We start from the raw sequence: 19,653 nt of genomic DNA on the forward strand, positions 1-19,653 counted from the left end.
ACGTGTGACGTTTGCTGGTCAGTGTGAATGAAGGAAATAGAGTTCACCTCATCACTACAGAAGTAAACCTTACCTGCTCTCTACTGGTCAGATACCGTCATTACACTGCAAAGAAAAAGCAGAGACTGGCTAGATTTATTTATTTATTTATTTATTTATTTATCTACTGTAATTGAATCCTCAAAACTGAATGCTACAGATTTACCCACGATAAATTCTAACATTAACTAAACACGCAGCACTGGGGAGCGGCATTCAAAGACACATTTAGAAGTCGTAAGTTTTCCACTCTTCATGATGACGCTAATGTATACTGATGATGATAATAAAAACTGATAACCGAAGAGCTAATCCAACGACAAAACTATCAAACTTAAATTTTCCTTGTTTATTCACTTCTTTTTTTTAACGTTAATTTATTTCAGTTAAACAAACTGCTAAATTAAATTTGTTGAGATGATACATTTTTGTTTGATCAAATTGACATTCTGGTTGGTTGTACTACTCTCACATTTAATTCATTCATTTTGCTAACTTGCCTTTTGGTCATCATTCCGTCAGCAACGTTCACAACGCTGTTACACAAAAACGCACCCTTTTTCCGAGAGACACTGAACGTATCACGCGTAACTTCACTTAACCCCACAGCAAAAGTTTAGTTTTGGGAGTAAAACTTGATTCAAGCGTATAAACTTCACTTTCTTCTTTCTTTTGAAACAGCCAGACGTCTATTCATACATACGTGTTTATGCTTGTTATACTGCATGTATTACTATGAGGGGAAAACATTAGCTCAAAAGTAGAAATGCTTACCGATGGAGTGAAGATTGTATGGAGTCAGTTAGCTCGGTATGCTAACTAGCCTGGAAGGTAAGAGCCAAGCATTGCATTTCAGTGTTTATTTCAGCAGCATTCCGTGCAAATGCATACCATTCGTGTTATGAAGTCCGCTGAAATCATTTTTTTCCCCCACAAGAATGCCAAATGTTACCACTGCTAAAATCTCAGCTTTTAAAAGCAAGTTTTCACATGTTAAGATGCTCTTTAAAGCAGAGGCCCAGAGACTATCTGCAGTAATCATAACGGTGCAAGAAAAAATAAAATAAAACTACATCTTCAGTATGTTTATTTCACGCCTCATCACTAGCGAATGATGTATGGAGCAATTTTTATGTCTTTCTTGGGCACTGATTAGAAAGGCTACCAGTGTGATGCACACTTCTGAAATAACAAATTGTTTAAAAATTACCTGTAATAATGGTATTAGTAATATTTCATGATAATTACGTGAAGACGTTGATTGTGTTAATGAATTCTCACAATAATTAGGAATAAGATAAATATCGATATGCAGCTCTTAATTTCTAAATAATCTCGACTAGTGATTACTAGTGATAACTTCATTTGGTTAATTGAAGACTCTAAATTGTCAAAAAGGTGGGCGTGTGAGTGTTTTTCTATATGAATCATTTGACGTCAATGTACAAAGGTGGCTCATAAAGATAAAGAAATGCAGAGAAGTGATGGGTTTGCAACATCCTCTTTCTGCAGAAACATTCACTAGTGTATGAGAAAATACTGGTACTTAATAGTTCCTCTCACGTGTGTTTCTGACCATAGCATACAAACAACTAACCGGATGTGAAGAGATAAGACTACAGCGACATGGTCATTATGATCTTGATATTGAATTTATATTTGTTTAGTTGAGTTTGTGTTGCTTCCTGCCCATTAAAATATTCCACAGTCTCCACATTCCAATGTGCTGATCTGAGGTCAGAGGTAGCTTGAACCTAACACCTCGCTGCCCACAGCATGCACACAATAAATTATTTTACCATTTAAAAAATATATATATTATTAAAAAATACATATGAATATGCAATGTGAAACTGATTAAAATAGTGCTGCCCTAAAATCATCTTCCGAGGTTGAACACATAAATCTGATCAACCTTCATACCTGTTATACAATGCGAACAAAATAGACAAAACAATTCAACTTTAATGACCAATAATGGAGGTGTAAAGTAAGGGTGGTTCATGTTTTTTATTCATTCGTAATGATCATTTAAGAAAAAAAAAAGTCAACAAGTGTAAATCATTTATTTGCATTGTATCTTCTACTTTTGAAACCCTTGCTGAAGCGGCTCCTTTTTTTTGGAGTAGGTGTTGTGAAAACGTCAAATCGAAAGCAAAAAGGCTGCATTAATTATTTAATGCTTAGTTGCTATGTTTTCTTTGCATGCTGCCTGCGGTGCACACCAACAAAACTAAGCGCAGTGTGAAAAGGCTAACATTAAATTAAATGTGATTTCTTAGTTGTTGTTTTTTTGTTTTGTTTTTAGCCAAAATTGCAATAAAAGCTATTTCATGCTGTCATTATGGGGTGGATTTTTTTCCCTATTTCATTGTGCAACAAGAATGTACTGTAAGTCACTGTAACACAAACGTAAATCAGTTCATTCACATGTCCTCATATTAATATCACATTCATTATTCTCGCTTGGAGCCTGCAGGCAGCACAACAAGAAAGGAAGTTGTCAGTAGCCACAATGCCACACTGATGGATAATCATCACTTTTGGGAGGGACTCACTTTGCATTGTTTGTATTATAATGTATTGCTAAAGGATGTATGCAGCACTATCTATTAACTGTATGTTTATTTAGACCTGGTAGAAGATAAACATGAAGAAAATATAATAATAATAATAATAATAATAATAATAATAATAATAATAATAATAATACATCATTGTCAGTCCTGCTACTCTAACCTCATGATCCACAAGTGAGTGACGGCAAACTAATGTTACATGCGGTATATTTGGTCGTGACACGTTTTTTTAAATATATATATATATATATATATTTTTTAATTACATTTTTTTGAAAACTATTTGGGTGGTGGCCAGATTACTTAGGTGGCCCGCCCAAGTATTACCATGGTGTGGGAAACACTGCATGTATATCACTTAGCATAACGGCCATAGATATATTTGCAATGTACAGTCAAAGGTATGATTCGAACCCGCAACCTCCTGGTTACTGGACAATGCACTCTTACCAACAGCGCCACTAAGCAGTATCAGACACCTGGCAATGATAATCAGTTCTATGTATGGAAGAGGGCGTGGAACTTTGAAAATTCATTGAAATTGAAAATGAATGGGGAAAAGTTGATATTTAATGTTACATTGTGCGAATACTGCAAGTAATGTTAACTCAGACGACATATACCCCGGGAGGCGTGAATTTTTGAAGCAAGTTGAAATTTGAACGGTGTAAATCGAAAGTATTATGGGGGAGTTGTTACATGGCACAATCACACAAAAAAAAAATCACAATGACATATAACATAGCTTGCTATTATAATAATACAGTGAAATATGTTCATTACATTTCACCCATTATTCCATTGAACTTTATGACATGCTGTAGATATTTGCTACACATTACATCTGACTAATACAGTGAATATGGTGTATGAAGAGTTCATGGCGTTACACACCGGCACCAGACGGCTGGTCGGAGACTTGTAAAAATGACTTGAGATTATTTGAAGAATTTGTTGGGCCAGCTGCTGGTTCGCACAACACAAAGGCCTTTCTGGTCTGGCCGTCTCTCTCTTGTCTCCTGTTGCTTTAAAAAAGCAAACCATGACCTCCACCAACTGGTTCCACTGGACCGGTCTTGTCTGAGGGAAGTCAACTAAACATCCTGACTTGGCGACACAATGAGAAAGATGGATTAGAATAATAAGTATACTTTTTTTTAGTTGTGTAACTTAACATACGGATGAACTTTAGTGATTAAGATAATTTCCTGTCAGATAACCTCATATTTTGTTTGTATTTTTTTTTTTTTCATTGAAAGCTACAGTAGCAATTGTCCCCTGCAATTCTTATCTCCTTTTAGGTTCGCCAACTACCTGGCATGCAGCCTGTTTAAACAAAATTCCAGCATTTTTATGGCTATACTTTAGCCTAATCACAGCTTTAGCTCATTTACAAATAACCCGCCAGCAATTCTTGGCTAATACCTGCAGATTATATCAACAAGCAGCGCCGCCCATTTGGTTTCATCCATCGCTTCAAAACATGCAGTGGAATCCATTCTTAGATTCTGGTTTGCTGCTAATTTGTTCAGATTTCAAAACCTTTTTTCCCATAACAAAATACTATAGTTTATAAATTTTTAAAAAATCCCATTAACGCCTATGGACAATTTTAATTAGGAATATCAAATTTGGTAAACACATTCTTCCCTCAATGCTCCACAACCTTCATGGAATGTGATTCATTTGTTTTTGCACGCTAAGTAGCAAACAAGCCATGCAACAATGAAAACATAAACCCCTCGTGAAAGTCATTAACAGATTGAAACAGTTGCTCCCCCCACCCCATCTTCTCTGAGCCGGAGCCGTGTCATGCGAGAGCTTCTTTTTCAATGTCTGGGAATTGCCATACTTTTTTTTCTGTGCATGTGTGTCTGGTCACCGACGACATTCCTGGAAATCCTATATGAATATTGAGAATCAGAATGAATGTAAGCCATGCGGTGAGACAGCAGGTGCTGTTCTGGGTCTCTATAAATCACGTAGACTATCCCACCAGCATTTTTGCCTCGGAATGAAAAAAAAAAAAAGGGTGTACAACAATCTCTGCTTCAATCATGAGTGAGCCATTAGCAGGGGTCAGCAAACTTTCCTGTCAAAAGAGCCATGTTAGGCCAAATAAATAACCGAAAATCTGGAGCTGCAAAACATTTGAAGATTGTGATGATGCAAATAGTGTGTTCGCGTTAGTCTAATGTACCGAGGGCCCAAGAGCTAATTAGAGCTGCACCATATAAGAGCTGTCAAAATTAATTGAGGAATCGACAACTATTTTAATAATCGAGTAATCGTTTGGAGCCATTATTTAATTGATTGATTTCAGCATATCAACAGCAATTGTTCACTGTTTTCTGTAGTCCTTCATGAAAGAAAGAAGACCGATTATATTCTTTGTTTAATCAAAATAAGACATTTGCAAACATCTGTTTTTACTTTGGAAAACAATTACCAAACCGGTAACATAGTACAGCATCAATCCCCCTTTTTAAAACCACTATACGAATACAAAGTACAAAATAACCACCAATCACTGGTTAATAAACAATTATCAGGGAGGAAAAGTTTTTTGTAATACACAATCAGATTAGTTGATTAATCGATTGAATAATTTGATTCATTGATAGATGAATCAATTCTAAAAATATGCGATAGTGACAGAACTAGCAACAAAGCACAAAAATATGCAGCATCCAATACTTTCATATTTATGTTATTCTACCTTTTGTCTTCAGTTTTAGGATTTTTGTTGTTGTAATTTTTCATACAACATTTTTAAACTTTTCTGCCTTTCTTTGAATTTTCTGACATTTTTATGGACATATGGTATTTTTCTGCCTCTTTTCTTCCTTTTATGGAGATTTTTTGGACCTTTTTTTACTACTATTTTTATGGACATTTTATGGTATTTTTTTCTGCTTTTCCTCTTCCCTTTTTACGGTCACTTTTTGGACATTTTTAGGCATTTAAAAAAACTTTTTTTTTTTAAATTGTCTCGCTTTTTTTACTCTATTATTTTATATTTAATGATTCATTTATAATTTTATCATTAATTCATTTGAAGAATGTTTTACAAAAAAAAATGTGTAAAAAAAATAAAATTTTCTTTCAAATTTTGGGGGGAGATTCCACATGTGGCTCCAGAGCCGCAGGTTGCAGACCCCTGCATTAGAACATCCAGGAGATGGCACTAGTTGTGCACTGGCCAGATAATTTAGATGAATGGTTACAATGTTTAATTGTGATTTGTTATAAAGAGAGCACAAACAGTTCCTTAGTGACACATGTTATTAATACTGACCACAACATGTGGCTTTTCTTCCCTAATTTGATTCTCTGAATAAGCTGTGCTCCAACTGCGTGTGAGAATTGTTACCGTGTTACTTTTAATCACGCTTTTCCAAAAGGGCACTCTTACTAGTCAGGTTGGCCTCTCTCATCCATCACCGAATAAGCGCCAGATATAATTGCAAAGAAATTCCCAGTAACCTGCTCATTGTTGTTGACACAGTTTGAAAGTCAGATGGGAGTTATATGATACTGACTCTGCGTGTGGCCACTCCCTTCCAGCAGGCAGCGTTTTTCTTCAGCGGGCCAGGCTCTCGTTCCTGTCCATACTTCACACTGGCCAGCCTTCTATCAGCACACGCACTCTGAGGGACGGATCACACTTTGAAGTTCAGCAATTCTTCCAAACGTAAGTACATTCTCAGACAGGACATGTGGTTAGAATTCTGGAAGAAAAAAAAAGATTGAATGCAGATCCATGTTTGTTTCGGTCATTGTTTAAATCTAGTCTCACATTTAGTGTGATTAGTCACTCCTAATAGTTGTAAGCTAGTTCCTGCTGTTACTCCAGTTTTGTGCTTCAGTTTTCATGTTTGTGACTCACATTGCTTCTATATTGTTGAAATGAGCAGTTAGAATTGGTATTTGGATTCCAAAGAACTTGATACTTTATAGATTATACGGTCAACTTGCTCATTATGGACTTTCAGTATGTAAGAATATTGTAAAAAAAAAAAAAAAACTTTTAAAATGGTGCAACAGCAAAAGTTAGAAGTCTTCTTTCAATACTTCAATTGTATTTTTGTTCGAACATTTTTCTAATTATGTGCACTACAATACTATATTCTACACGTACTGTCAACATGTGTATGATTAAAAATGTGTTGTTGCATAATGTGTTTTTAACCAAATGGCTGCTTCAATAGCTTTTTTGTTTCGTTATTTGCCACACCAATCATTGTTTTGATGCAACCTTGTGAAAAATAGAAAAAGTAATTGCTAATACATTCAAAAACAAACGTGCTGACAGCTGTGGATAAGGAATGTAATAGATTGTAGGTTGAATTAATACGAAAGACTATTATTATTATTTCATTCTTCTGATGTCAATATAAAATATAGCACTAAGACCTTGATTACTCCATTAACTTTTAATTTGGATTTCTATCCATGATTTACGTAAGGAAATATTTAAACGCTGTAGTCATCATTGTTTAAGCTGATAAAGTTCATCATCACTTGTTGTTTACTAAGTAGTTTGGCAACACAGTGTCCAGTTAACACCTAACCAAGTCACAGTCATATGAGCGGAATGCAGGATGTCATGTTCGCGTCATGTCCAGGCTGATAACAGGATCCTTTTCTTTTTTTTATTTTTATATAAAGGCACTTGCCTCGCAGTGTGCAAACAAGTAGTAACATTCACATTGAACCTTATTGGCTTCCCACGGCTATCCGAGCTGAACCTCCTCTGCGCGTCGGAATGTGACACTGCCACACCGCCGCATTCCGCTGATCTCTTGGTAGTTAATAATCGAACCAGGAGTTGTGATACTGGCCTCGTATGACAACTGAGCAGTCTCAGGAAACAGACCAGACCTGGCTGCACACGTTTGCGGTAATCAATGACTCCATCTGTTTGAGTGTGGGGTCAAAGTGGCAAGTCATAACTGAGTCATTCCAGCTACAGTTCACATGGTTGGGTATTAGTAGGTAGGTAAGGTAAGGAGTTTGCTGGATCTGGGAAATGTATTAGTTCTCTATATAAGAGATGTCATCCGTTTTGAAGTCATTGCTTGATTGTAAATTTGTCTGTACAGGACATGGCGACCATTAGCTGAATTTACCTGAAATTGAAGTGTCGAAACGGAACAGCATGGATGGCAACGGCGAGATCAGCGATAGTGATAGTGGCATCATCCTTCACTCTGGTAAAACATTTTCACTACACGCTTGTTGCATTATTAATGATATTCATTATGAAGAGTTCATTTTCACATGTTCCTCTGCACTTTATGTGCATCCATATTCCCAAATTGATTGTTAAATCACACAATATAATAATTGCATAATCACACAGTGGTGGGCTTTGTTGCTGTAATTGGCCCTAATTCTTTGGGGATCTTAAGTTGATTTTTATTAGGGATGAGCACAAGAAGAATTGATTGTTGAAAACTAGGTCCATTCTGTGGAATTGATTGTTGATTAATTGTGTCTTGAAGCAATTGAAGCAAAATTGAGTTCACAACTTGCTAATAGAGCAACACTTTGCCAACTCCTCTGGGTACTATTCTTATTGTTCTACTCAATACAACACTAGCATGCAACACAACAGAAGCTCAGAAGAGTCTAAGAGTCTCCTATCCAATTCATAATAAACAATGCATTTAAAAAAATCTTTCTGTATCTTTTACTCAGTATTTGGTGTTCATAGTTGGTTATTTTCCACTGTAATGTTGTTCAGATTTCTGTTAAAAGTGTACTGTACCACCTAAGCACTTATGTGTTGTGCTTTTCTACTTTACACTTCACATTAGCTTAGCGGTTAGCATGGCTTCTCCATCTTTTCCTGTCACCTCTTCTTGCTATGATAAATGCAGCGACTCCTCGTCCTCCTTTAGCGATAACAGTAATTGTCAGAAATCTTATTTGCCTAAAATTGCCGCCATTGGGTTTAGCCGTGATAGCTAGCCAGCTTGTGTGTAGCAAGTTAGCTTAGTGCCTGGCAATCCCCCAGTAGGTAGTTAAGCACAGAGGATGGGTGAATGTTCGCCGTGGATGCGCTGTTTTTCCTATTTGGATTTGATTTTTTACCAGCTCTGAGCTAGTAAAAAAATGGAGGCGGCTCTGTGGTCAGATGTTCTTGAAGACATTTTCACACTCAGGCAGATACAATGACATCATCAGTAAACATAATCACAACACAATCTACTGTATACACTGTAGGCCAAGTTTATATATTTGTGTATCACACCACTATCTGGCAGTCTATAACAAGTGTTATTCGAATTTTCTGCTGCATCTCTTGTTTTAGACCTCTTGCCGGTGTACCTAATGTTGTGGGCCCAATGTGTCAGGACTTTGGTGCAAGTAATTGTTGTTTAGATGATCAGCCAACCGGTTGAATAGCAAACTTTAATTTGGAATAGTCATTGTTCAAATAGAAATCACAAAATGTTGTTTTCTGTCACAGACTAGCTGTGTTGTTTTCGCTGTAACGTAGACTGATTAGTTCAGTCCGGTGTGACATTCCTCTAGCCTTAATTTGCCGCGTGGTGCCTGCTCCATACAATGAGAAAGTGTCCATCCATCAAGAATAGCCATTTGTCTCTTAAGAAATAGGAATCTTCTGCTCCATTGTCACATTGCCACACTTCTTTCCTGTTGACACATCAGATGTTTGTCAGTACCTGCAGGGATTCTGTTAATAATCTCTAAAGGTATGCACTGCTCAATGCATTCTGCTCCAAGACACTCCCCCGGCCTGGAGACTAATCCTCTTGTTATTAGTCTCCAAGGCGACAGACAGCAGTAGCTGAACAGTCACTAGTTGTCAATAGTAGCACAGTTTCACATTGTCACATTGTGACAATGACAAACGCACATTTTTATTGTAATTTTCATCATAGTCAGCTTTTTGTAAAGAAAAAACAATACTTCTATGGTTTGCACATGAATGTCCTCTGCTTGATTACTTCAGCAAGTCTTTTTTGTTTTTTTCTTTGTGTACTTTTATTCACAGTCTATAGTATTAACCTGTGTTTATTTTATGATGGCTGCTATTTTACCAATGATTCTCATTAAATATTGGCAACAATTCCCATGTCATGTTTATTCGAACATTTTTACTGCAATTTGTTTAGTTGCACTCATTAATCTCATTGCTAGTGAGAGATGTTAAAGCCTTGGTAGAGGTCTGCATGCTCTGATGACTTTTACTTTGAAAAAAGTTTGAAGCACAAATAAAATGCACTCAATGAGAAGAACGGTTAATTATGATCGAAGGTCAAAACACCAATTCATGCAAGTGCTGAGCAAGAAACAAATCTACAACTACAGCATGGATAAAGTTACAGACATGTGAGAATAAAATTGGAATTATGAGAACAAAGTAGAAAGATATTTTAAGATTAAAGCTGTAATTAAAAAAATATTGAGACTAAAAATACAGATATACACAAATATTAAGTTTTAATGTGAAATTGGCTGATATTTTGTCACAAGATTGATTAACTCATTTACTGCCATTGACGGTTATAGATGTAAAAAAATAATTTTAACTATTTCTATTAGTTAAAAAAAATCTACTTTTGTTAACAAGAGTATGTAAACCTAGATTTTTTTATTGTACATTTAGAACAGATATAAAATTTGTGATTAATCGTGAGTTAACTATTGAAGTCATGCAATTAATTACGAGTAAAAAATGTAATCGCCTGACGCCCCTAACTTTTAATAGTCATCTCGTCAGGCGATGACATTTTTTTTTATTGTAATTAATCGCATGACTTCACTAGTTAACTCACAATTAATCACAAATTTTATATCTGTTCTAAATGTTCATTTTCATACTCTTGTTAACAAAAGTGGAAAAATTGTTAAACTAATAGAATAGTTCAAATACATTTTTTACGTTTATAGCCGTCAATGGCAGTGAATGAGTTAAAATGAACAGTTTGTGATTGTGTCGATGTTTGCGTGTGTTCCTGAGAAAGAAATCCGTTCTCAAAAATTCCACGTTTGTTCGGTTTGTTTTTAATAAATATTTATTATCTGATTAATTATAGCAGATATTTAGATAGAGACAGTGGTTTCAGTCTTTTACATTGCTTTCTGTTTGTCTTTAATCTCTTAATATTTTTGTCCTTTTGTTTTCTATATCCATCCATCCATTTTGTTTGTTCAGAATATTTCTCAAACCTTTTTTTTTTTGTTAAAAAATAAATGAATTCTGATGTTGTTCTACTTCACCGTAGGCTCCGACAGCCCGACATCGCATACGAAAAATGTGAGCACACACACGAGAGCAATGAAGCTCAAGCACCAAGCACTCGAAGATCGACTCGAGCTGTGCCTGTTAGAGCTGAAGAAACTTTGCATCCGTGAAGCGGTGAGTAATTTGGATTCATAAGCATCTCGTTCTTTTGAAACCTTTTTAACTTCTCGCAGTTGATACGTCATTGGAAAAGGTGTTATTCCGTCATTCTGGAACTGCGCCATACCCGCCGTCACCGTTTTATGTGCATTGGTTCAGTTTGAAAGGATTACTGTGGCTTTTTAAAATAACATGAGATGCTTCTGAGGTTGATTGTTCTCTTTTTTTTTTTATCAACTTTGTCTACACTCCTTTTTTTTCAGTCAACATTCACTTTCACTTCAGTATTTCTGAACTCCCACTCATCTACATGACTAGAAGAAGCTGCCAGTTTGTTTGAAACGCTACAAAAACCACCAATCTTCATTTAGAAGGATTAAAGAGATTTTGGGAGGGAAAAAAAAGAGAAGTTAATCTTTTGGAAAGTATGAATCATCCACTAAATATAATGCTGCTTCTAGAGGGCTTCAATTTGGCCTTTTGGCCTTTTTTGACACTATTGTTACCACGCCAAAGGACTTTGTTTCCTTTTGTTTTTGTGACAACATGATTACAAGATCTAAGGAGTTAGCTTTCTTCAAAGTTTATTTTGTTATGTAGAGATACATGTTGTTGGGGCCATTGCAGAAAGGTTGAACTGGTACCCTGAGGCTTTTTTATAGCCTGGCAATAGCCAGACTGATTTGTGCTTCACTCGAGGGAGTTTTCCACAATATCAGTCTGGGACTGCTCCGCGTTGATTTGCTCGGAATGGCGGGGCATGCTGTACAACACTTCGAGCTGATTGGACGACGCAGAATCGCGTGCACGTCTACCTAACTTTTGTTTCGACCAATCACGGCAAAGGATGAAAATGTCGTCACCGACATGCGACTGTTGTGACTAGCTGATGTCATGGCGTTGAGTTTATGTTGTCGGTTTTGCAATGTTGATATGCGGATACAAGAGACTTCTTCAACGAGAACAGAATTAATTGCAGCGTCCACTCATTCATCTTCCGGTGTCGCCATGTTTGGTTTGTTTCTTCCCGCGGCATCGGCGCTTCTTGTTTTCGTCACAGCTGCATATCCCGCCCCCAAATACAATGTCGCTCTGTGATTCGTCCGAACCACCAGTGGTTCGTATCGGTGGAAATCAACGGGAGCGGTACAAGATGGATTCTCTGGAGTTTGAGAACTCACAAATACCGCGAGACTACATGTTGCGAGAGCAAGGTTAACTTTTTTGTGCTTCCCAGTGAAAAATGAAAAAATTCTGTCCGGTGCAGGCATATCTTTGAGGGTATTCATTTTGGTGTTTATCCAGATTCATTTATTTATTTGTTCTTTATTTCAGTTGCATTTCCGCTTTACAGGAAATAGCCTCTCTCATTCAGGAATGCGATTTCCACATGAAGTTCACTCATTTTGAAACTAGGCGCATAATCAGATTTGGGAGTCTTTGTTGAAAAGTGTTGTTGCTTAAGGGTAAAATCCCACTACTGATCATTCTTCCCTGCCAACACTTGTGCTGGGCACTCGTGTCGGGACATGCTAAGGTGACCTAATAGGACGCGCCGCGCCTTCTAACCTAACTCGTAACTGAGACAAAATAACGAGCAACCTCTTTGGCCGCCGGCATCAGAATGACTCAAAGATTTCAGTGATTTTACGAGTCATGAAATCATAAACAGTGTGTCGTCATGCACTTGGTTTGTTTTGATTAGGGATCCCGGTGCAGGAAGTGAGACCAAAAGAATTTCCTGTGACGATAAGTGCGGAATTGTGTAACCGACTCCCAGAACCTATATGTCTCAACATGTGAAAGGAACGTGATATTTGTGTATTGGTCCCAAACGTTCTCACCTGAATAATCTATGCATATGTGAGCTGCTGAAACAAAAGTATGCATCTGCATTGGAAATGTGAGGCTATTTTTATTTTTATTTTTTTTTGCAGAGAGTTTTGATTTGTGATTTCATTTGTGTCGTTCAGGAGCTGACAGGCCGGCTCTCAGGAGATTATCCTCTGCTGCCAGGAGAGAAGCCTCCACAGACCCGGAGACGCATCGGAGCTGCTTTCAAGCTCGATGAGCAAAGCATCCCTCGGGGAGTCGGGGTAAAAGAACACATTGATTGAATGTGTGACGATCCGTTTTTTTTGAACGTTTATATAACTCGTTTTGTTCTGTTTTTGCAGGAGTCAGCCCTAAATCTTGTGGATGCCGAGTTGGCTCTTCAGTTTAAGATCTACGAGGCGGCACGCAAGCTTTGCGAGGAGAACCACCTGAGTAAGGCCGTTCGAAAGAGTCGGTCGGAGCAGTCTAAGCGAGAGGAGAAGAAGCTGAGACGGCTGCAAGAGACCGCGTTCCAGCTGCGGTTGGAGCATGGCCGATCATCACCACTTCCTGCTTTTAATATCCCACAACAAGGTGAGTTAGTGGAGATGTCCTCCAAGGTTAAACAATGTTAGTATATATCAGTATCAAATTGGACAGTACGCCTACAGTACAGTGGATATAAAAAAATTGCACTCCTATTCAAATGTCAGGTTTTTGTGATATAAAAGAATGAGATAAAGCAAAAATCCATTTATAACTTCTAACTTAGGTGTACCACTTTTTTTTTTGATTAACTTTTTGGAGGGAGGAGGTAAAAATTGAAAACTAATGAGATGTGGTTGTGCAAGTGTGCACACCCTCTTATACATGTAAATAGGGATGCCACCTCCTTTAGTTATACAACAATACTTGTCAGAAGTGTGGGGAGTTTTTAATTGTGTAAAATTGTTGTGTCATTTAGAATACAGTGGTCCCTCACTACTTCACAAATCACTTATCACAAATTCACTATATCACAGATTTAGTCCAAAATTCATACATTACGGGGTTTATCTTGGGTTGTACCTCGCTATTTCACGGGTTTTTCAGAAATTATTAACCCCACGTGCACCCCACCCGGATTTAATGTATTCTTTATTTATGCTGCTATTTTTCTTATTATGTTTACAAAGTTAATAAGTGTTTAGAAGGGTGGGAATTGTGTGGTGGCTTTGCTATGGCTCAGCAGAAGCATAACTTGCTTGCCCCCAAAAACAAAACAAAGAAATGTACGTCCTCTACTTGGCGGAAATTCACCTATCACGGGTGGGCGTGGAACATAACACCCGCGAAAAGTGAGGGAACACTATAATAAATTACATTAATATTTAGATCTTTCCATTATAATTATAATTTGTATCATATTGTATTATTCATAATTAATATACCAATTATTTAGCTGAATACATATAAATGCAAATGCAGATTTTGTTATTTACAGTAAATCATTAACCAATTAGATAAATTAATCAGAAATAATTAAATCTATTTTAAATACCCAATTTCTGAAAAAATGCAAATGCAGATTTTGTTATTTACAGTAAATCATTAACCAATTAGATAAATTAATCAGAAATAATTAAATCTATTTTAAATACCCAATTTCTGTCAGGTGGGGTGCCTAAATTAATACTATAACAAATATTTTCAAACTCTTGATGAAATAAATGCTCTGTGGGACGGATTAAAGAATGTAGTGGGACATGTGTGGGCCCACATGAGTCACATACATTACCCGTTTTTGATCTGGGCTCACAATAGTTCTTGCTCCTATTAGGCCGTGTAGAAGTGAGTCAAAATAACAAGCCACATCATGTTGGTTTGCCGTATTGCCCACAACTCTGTCCATTCACGTTAATACACATAGCAAACATTACTGTAGTCTGAAGTAAAAAAAAAAAAAAAAAGATGCAGCCTGGAACTTTAGGAGGTCAAAAGAGTATCGTGATTGATGCGTCTGAAGTGACTGAAAGAATGTTTTGCCTTTTTTTTTCGTCAGATCTCGCTGCCTCTGATGACAGCTCTTTGTCTGATTCTGTGGTTCAAGATGAAGGTAAGGCACAAAGGTTACAATCTATCGGGATGCGTGTTGGCTCTTAACTGTTTAATATTTGTTTTTAGAAGTGCAGAGGGAGTCTTCACAGCCATCCACAGTCCTCCCGTATTCAGGAGAGACGGACTCTTCACATCCACCCACTGCGTCACACACAGACGGTTCATACCGGTCACCGTCCGTGGGTCCTCGGTGCCTGCCTTTGACACCCAGATCGTCCCCTCATCCCAGCCTTGACTCTTCCATGAGTTTTACCTCAAGCCCCGTATATGACCTGCCTCCTATCCAGCATTCCCCGTGGTCAGAAACAAGCCTTGATCAGCCATACATGAAGAACAAGAAGTCACGTTCCTCCGGCAAAGCCAGGTAATAGCAACCGTCATGACAATGGTTCTCAGGTTCCTCTTTTAGTCAAGTCAATACAGAGAGTATGCATCTACTTTGTTTATTTGTAAGCATGTGAACTCACAGAAAAATGTGGATTGCTATTTATTTGAAAAAAAATCTAGTAAAGTTCTTTTTCACGTCAAAAATTCGAATTAAACTCCTTGTAAAATATAATGTACTGAGTGCATGAACCTTTAGTGGGGGTTTTTAAGTAAATATCTCTCCCCATTTTTTCAGTGTTCCTTTCAACGTTGACATTTTAGAACAATGCTAGGTGATAAGAAAATCAAAAATGACTCCATTTTGGCCATTGCTTAAAGCTCCCTCAAAGTCATTCAGTTTCCATAAGTTTATCAGTGAAATAGTGTTGCTCTTTGTCATACTGTTTCTATCATCAACTTGTTGGCGTTGTTGGAATTTGACCTTGCGTATCTTTCACCAGTTATCGTTGGCTTATAAGATGAGGAAAGGAGAAAACAATCTCAGAACTCATGGTCATTTTAATTTTATCTCCAATTCTTACCACCTCTATATGATAAAGTCATTTAAGATGTGTGTGCCATCTACTGGTCAATACGTGGCAAAATAATAAATAAATAAACTAGTAAAGATAGAATCCTTGAACATCACAGCTGTAATGAAGGGTTAACCGCTTTGTAAAACAAATAAAGACTAACCATTAATTGTTAAAGGTAAAAAATTTGGGTAACCTGTTAGTTTTCAATTTTGCATCTGAGATACAACATATTGGCAGGTCTGCATAAAAAAATTAAAAAAAAGAAGCTTTTTCGAGCAAATTATACAGCTCGGTATATTATGGTATGTTTTGACAGAATATGATGTGAAACATTTGTTTTTTCTCCAGTCCAGCCAAGAATGAGTTACTACCCCCACTGGAGGCTTGCTTGGCACCTCTGCCACAGCAACTCTCCCATTTGAAACTGAGCCGTACACAGCCCAATAGCACACCTTCCACGCCAGAGATGCGCGTGCACAGACAGCTTTCTCTCAGGTACTACAGTTTATCTGTCAGTAAATCATTTTTATTAGTATCTGCTTGGCAACGCGTACAGTCTACCATAAGTTTAAATTGGCAGGTTTTTGTGACATAACACATTTTGCTTCAGCTTTAGCTCTGGTCTTTGACAATATGAAGGGGAATTATGAACAGTTCCAAATACTAGTCAGTCAAAAAACCTTGAGGCTTCTGATGGAAAGCAAAAAGGAAAAGCCTACTAGAGCATCTAAACTGTACTTAAAGGGGATCTTCAACGACCTTAAACATCCCTTAACAATAATATGTTGTATGTGACCTCACTAGTCTGAACATGACATTCTGATTAATATTACATTTGTGGAATATGAGTTACGCAGCTAAATCCAGCTGTTTTTATCCATCGCAGGGGGCGGCCATTTTGCCACTTGTTGTCGACTGAAGATGACATCACAGTTGCTCAGGGCTCAGGCAACGACCAATCACAGCTCACCTGTTTTCTGAAGCTGAGCTGTGATTGGTTGTTACCCAAGACCTTAGCAACTGTGATGTCATTTTCACTCGACAGCAAGTAACAAAATTGCCATTTTCTGATATTGATAAAAAATGCTGGTTTTTGGTCCTTAACTTCTATTTCACAAACATAATAGTATTCATAATACCGTATTTAGACTAGTGGGGCTGCATAGAACATATTGCCAAGAAATGTTTGGGGGTTGACTTCCCCTTCAAGGGTTACTCAGAAGCACTTAAACTTGTGGCAAGTGTATGCTGACTCCTATTTCATGAGTTTGAATATGATTGGTTAATTCTGAATGCAGGCTCATCCCCAGCTATTAGAGGGTGTGCACACTTGCGCAACCACATTATTTTTGTTGTTTATTCACCGTCTTGAAAAGATTAACTTTTTCCCAACTGAGTTATAGAGGATATAAGTTACATTAATGGTGAAAGAAGTTTTGATATGATTGATCTTAGGCTATTTTTTTTTAACACCACAAAAATTTGGTAACTGTGTAAAAAAAAAAATTACATCCACTGTATCTGATTCAGTCTAGGCTTTGTTTAAACATATTCTAACATTTCGGTGTGATTTGCGCAGGATATCCAACCCTGAATCCCCACTCGGACAAGAGAAGGACCGTGGTCGCACCAGAGGTCCAAGGAGGCGACTGACAGATTGCAACAAAATCCCATCGGAAGCCCTTCCGCTCATGTTTAGCGGTGCCCACCATGCAGGTTCTGAGGATAGCAACTCTGAGCACTCGTTTGCATCCTACAGCAGCTCCCCCAGCCAGGAGCTACCTTGTGATTTGCCTAAACACTATCAGGCTGCCTCCCCGCTCTCTGCTCCATTTGGGAGCTACGGACCTCAAGCCTCTCCACATGCTGGTTTTCACCACAGTCCCAGACACCAGTCCAACCCGGGTGTCCACAGAGCCTATTACAACGAGGAAGTGGTCTACTCTCCTTATGTGGACATGCCGTGGAGCTATTACACCCATCAGTCTCCCTGCCCCACCAGCAGATATGAGTACCGCTACAAAGAGGCTCCTGTGCCCCTGCAGAGAGCACCGAGACATTTGGCTCCGGATAACAGGCACTCCCCCTCCTCAGCACAATGGGACCATCCACAGTACCGCTCCAACTGCCTTCCACGTCAAGTAGTGAACGAACAGCTGAAATCGTGGCACCGACGCAGCCAGCTCAAAGAGCCCAGGTCGCGTTCCCTTGACAGACAGGGTGCGGTCAGGGTGAAAAACATGGCGGCTCTGGAGGCAATCCGATGTCAAAATCAGAAGTACCAGGAGCAGGTAGGCAAAACTTTTGTTTAGTTTTGCCTCAAATTTCAATGGAATTGATTTTTCATATCAACCATATTACAATTCTACCAGACAGCATAATAGAATGAGTGTGAATTTGATGTCACTAACTTGCAGGCCGTCCAAAGAAGAGCTCTTCAATTATCCGCAGATGACTCGCAAGGACACTGGGTTGTAGACGATGGCACTCACTATATGAGTCAAGTGTGACTCCGTGAGAAGAATCTCAGCTGTATGGGTGACACCAATACAGGTAATAATGTGGTGTTTTGTGATAAAGCTCACAAATTTGAAACATTGACATGAATGAATGCAAATATGAACTGAAGGGGCCAAATAACCATTTTGCCAACCTGACAGCATGTTAAACAGTTAAGGATTTTTTTTTTTTAAATCTATTTTAAGAAGTGTTATGAAGAATATGAGCCACCATTGTAAGATAATGTAAATTAGTAATATGAATAAGTGTATGTTAGAATATTTTTGTGTTTGCTGGATCAGTCAGCATGCCACTTTTGCCACTTAACCATGTTAAATAGTCTGGTTTACCTACATTACTTCTTCTGTGCCAGTTAATGTTAAGTACTTATGTGCCTATGACTTAACTAGTTGAAACAATGCTACTGCTTTGTTATATACAGTACCAGACCAGTACATGAAATTCAACGCATGGCAGTTATGTTCTGTACATGTCAAATGTGATATTGCAGATTACAACAGACCAAACTTTTTATTTAGCGCCAAAACTGCTTATTGTTACTGCTCACTGTTATATATTTATCTCTTATTTATTCAGCCTATGAAATCAACTGAAGTCAGACTTGAAATGCTGCAGAGTGAGTTTGTGAATTGAATGCCTGATGCAGTAAACACTTGTATAAAAGGGACTGAAATTGTGCTTTCTTCTGTGCATTTTTACTGTTGTTTTTTTAAAATGGAATTATTGTTTTAAGACTGTTGCATATGTAAAATTATTTTCCTGTGGAATAAAGCCTTTTTACTACTGTATTAACTATGTTTCAGTGTTTTCATTGCCCAATATCAAGAACTTTGTGTTTGTCTGTTCCACAAGGGCATTTTTTTTGGCATGATAAACGATGTGTATGATAGATGATGAGTGGGTTTACAAAGTATCTGATTTATGAGTATAGCCTATAAGCCTACTGATAACTTGCCTTCTAAATTGTGATTTTCAATGAGTGCATGGTCAATTTCTTCAATAGTAAAATGAATAAATAAATAAATGCATTTTGTGACACTTGATGGAATTTTACAAGTATTTTTTTTCCTGTAGGGAGACTTTGGTATTATTGATATATTTGCTTTGAATAATAAAAACAAGGTTCTAAGTTTTGACCTTACGTTATAACAGAGGGGTACAATTTCAGCGCAAAAGAAAATACCTTACGCAAGTATCTCCACAGGGAATCAACCTTGCTGGAGTGTGGTGCACGTGAACAGAACTAAACCAACGTAAGAAGTTTTGAGGATAGTTTCTATGAGAACTACTGTATAACTGATACACACTGCAAGTATTTTTT

The 19,653-nt window shown here is 37.6% G+C and overlaps 1 protein-coding gene across 3 annotated transcripts; it reads left to right on the forward strand.

Moving 5' to 3' along the window:
• Window positions 1-723: 723 nt before the first annotated feature.
• inavab (innate immunity activator b) lies at window positions 724-19,120 on the forward strand. 3 transcript variants are annotated; one of them, XM_077574304.1, is made up of 11 exons: window positions 724-870; window positions 6,186-6,312; window positions 7,724-7,834; window positions 10,880-11,013; window positions 12,972-13,094; window positions 13,176-13,407; window positions 14,855-14,908; window positions 14,977-15,274; window positions 16,161-16,307; window positions 17,392-18,103; window positions 18,230-19,120. In XM_077574304.1, exons 3-11 carry the CDS (start codon window positions 7,780-7,782, stop codon window positions 18,320-18,322), a joined length of 1,848 nt encoding a protein of 615 aa, XP_077430430.1. In that variant the 5' UTR covers window positions 724-870; window positions 6,186-6,312; window positions 7,724-7,779; the 3' UTR covers window positions 18,323-19,120. The 3 variants fall into 3 exon arrangements, with proteins under 3 accessions (XP_077430430.1, XP_077430431.1, XP_077430432.1); XM_077574305.1 differs by having other exon boundaries at window positions 849-870; window positions 6,189-6,312; XM_077574306.1 differs by lacking the exons at window positions 724-870; window positions 6,186-6,312 and adding an exon at window positions 7,479-7,616.
• The last annotated feature ends 533 nt before the right edge of the window (window positions 19,121-19,653 follow it).

This window comes from Vanacampus margaritifer, chromosome 8, assembly GCF_051991255.1.
Source record: "Vanacampus margaritifer isolate UIUO_Vmar chromosome 8, RoL_Vmar_1.0, whole genome shotgun sequence".
NCBI classification, from domain to species: domain Eukaryota; kingdom Metazoa; phylum Chordata; class Actinopteri; order Syngnathiformes; family Syngnathidae; genus Vanacampus; species Vanacampus margaritifer.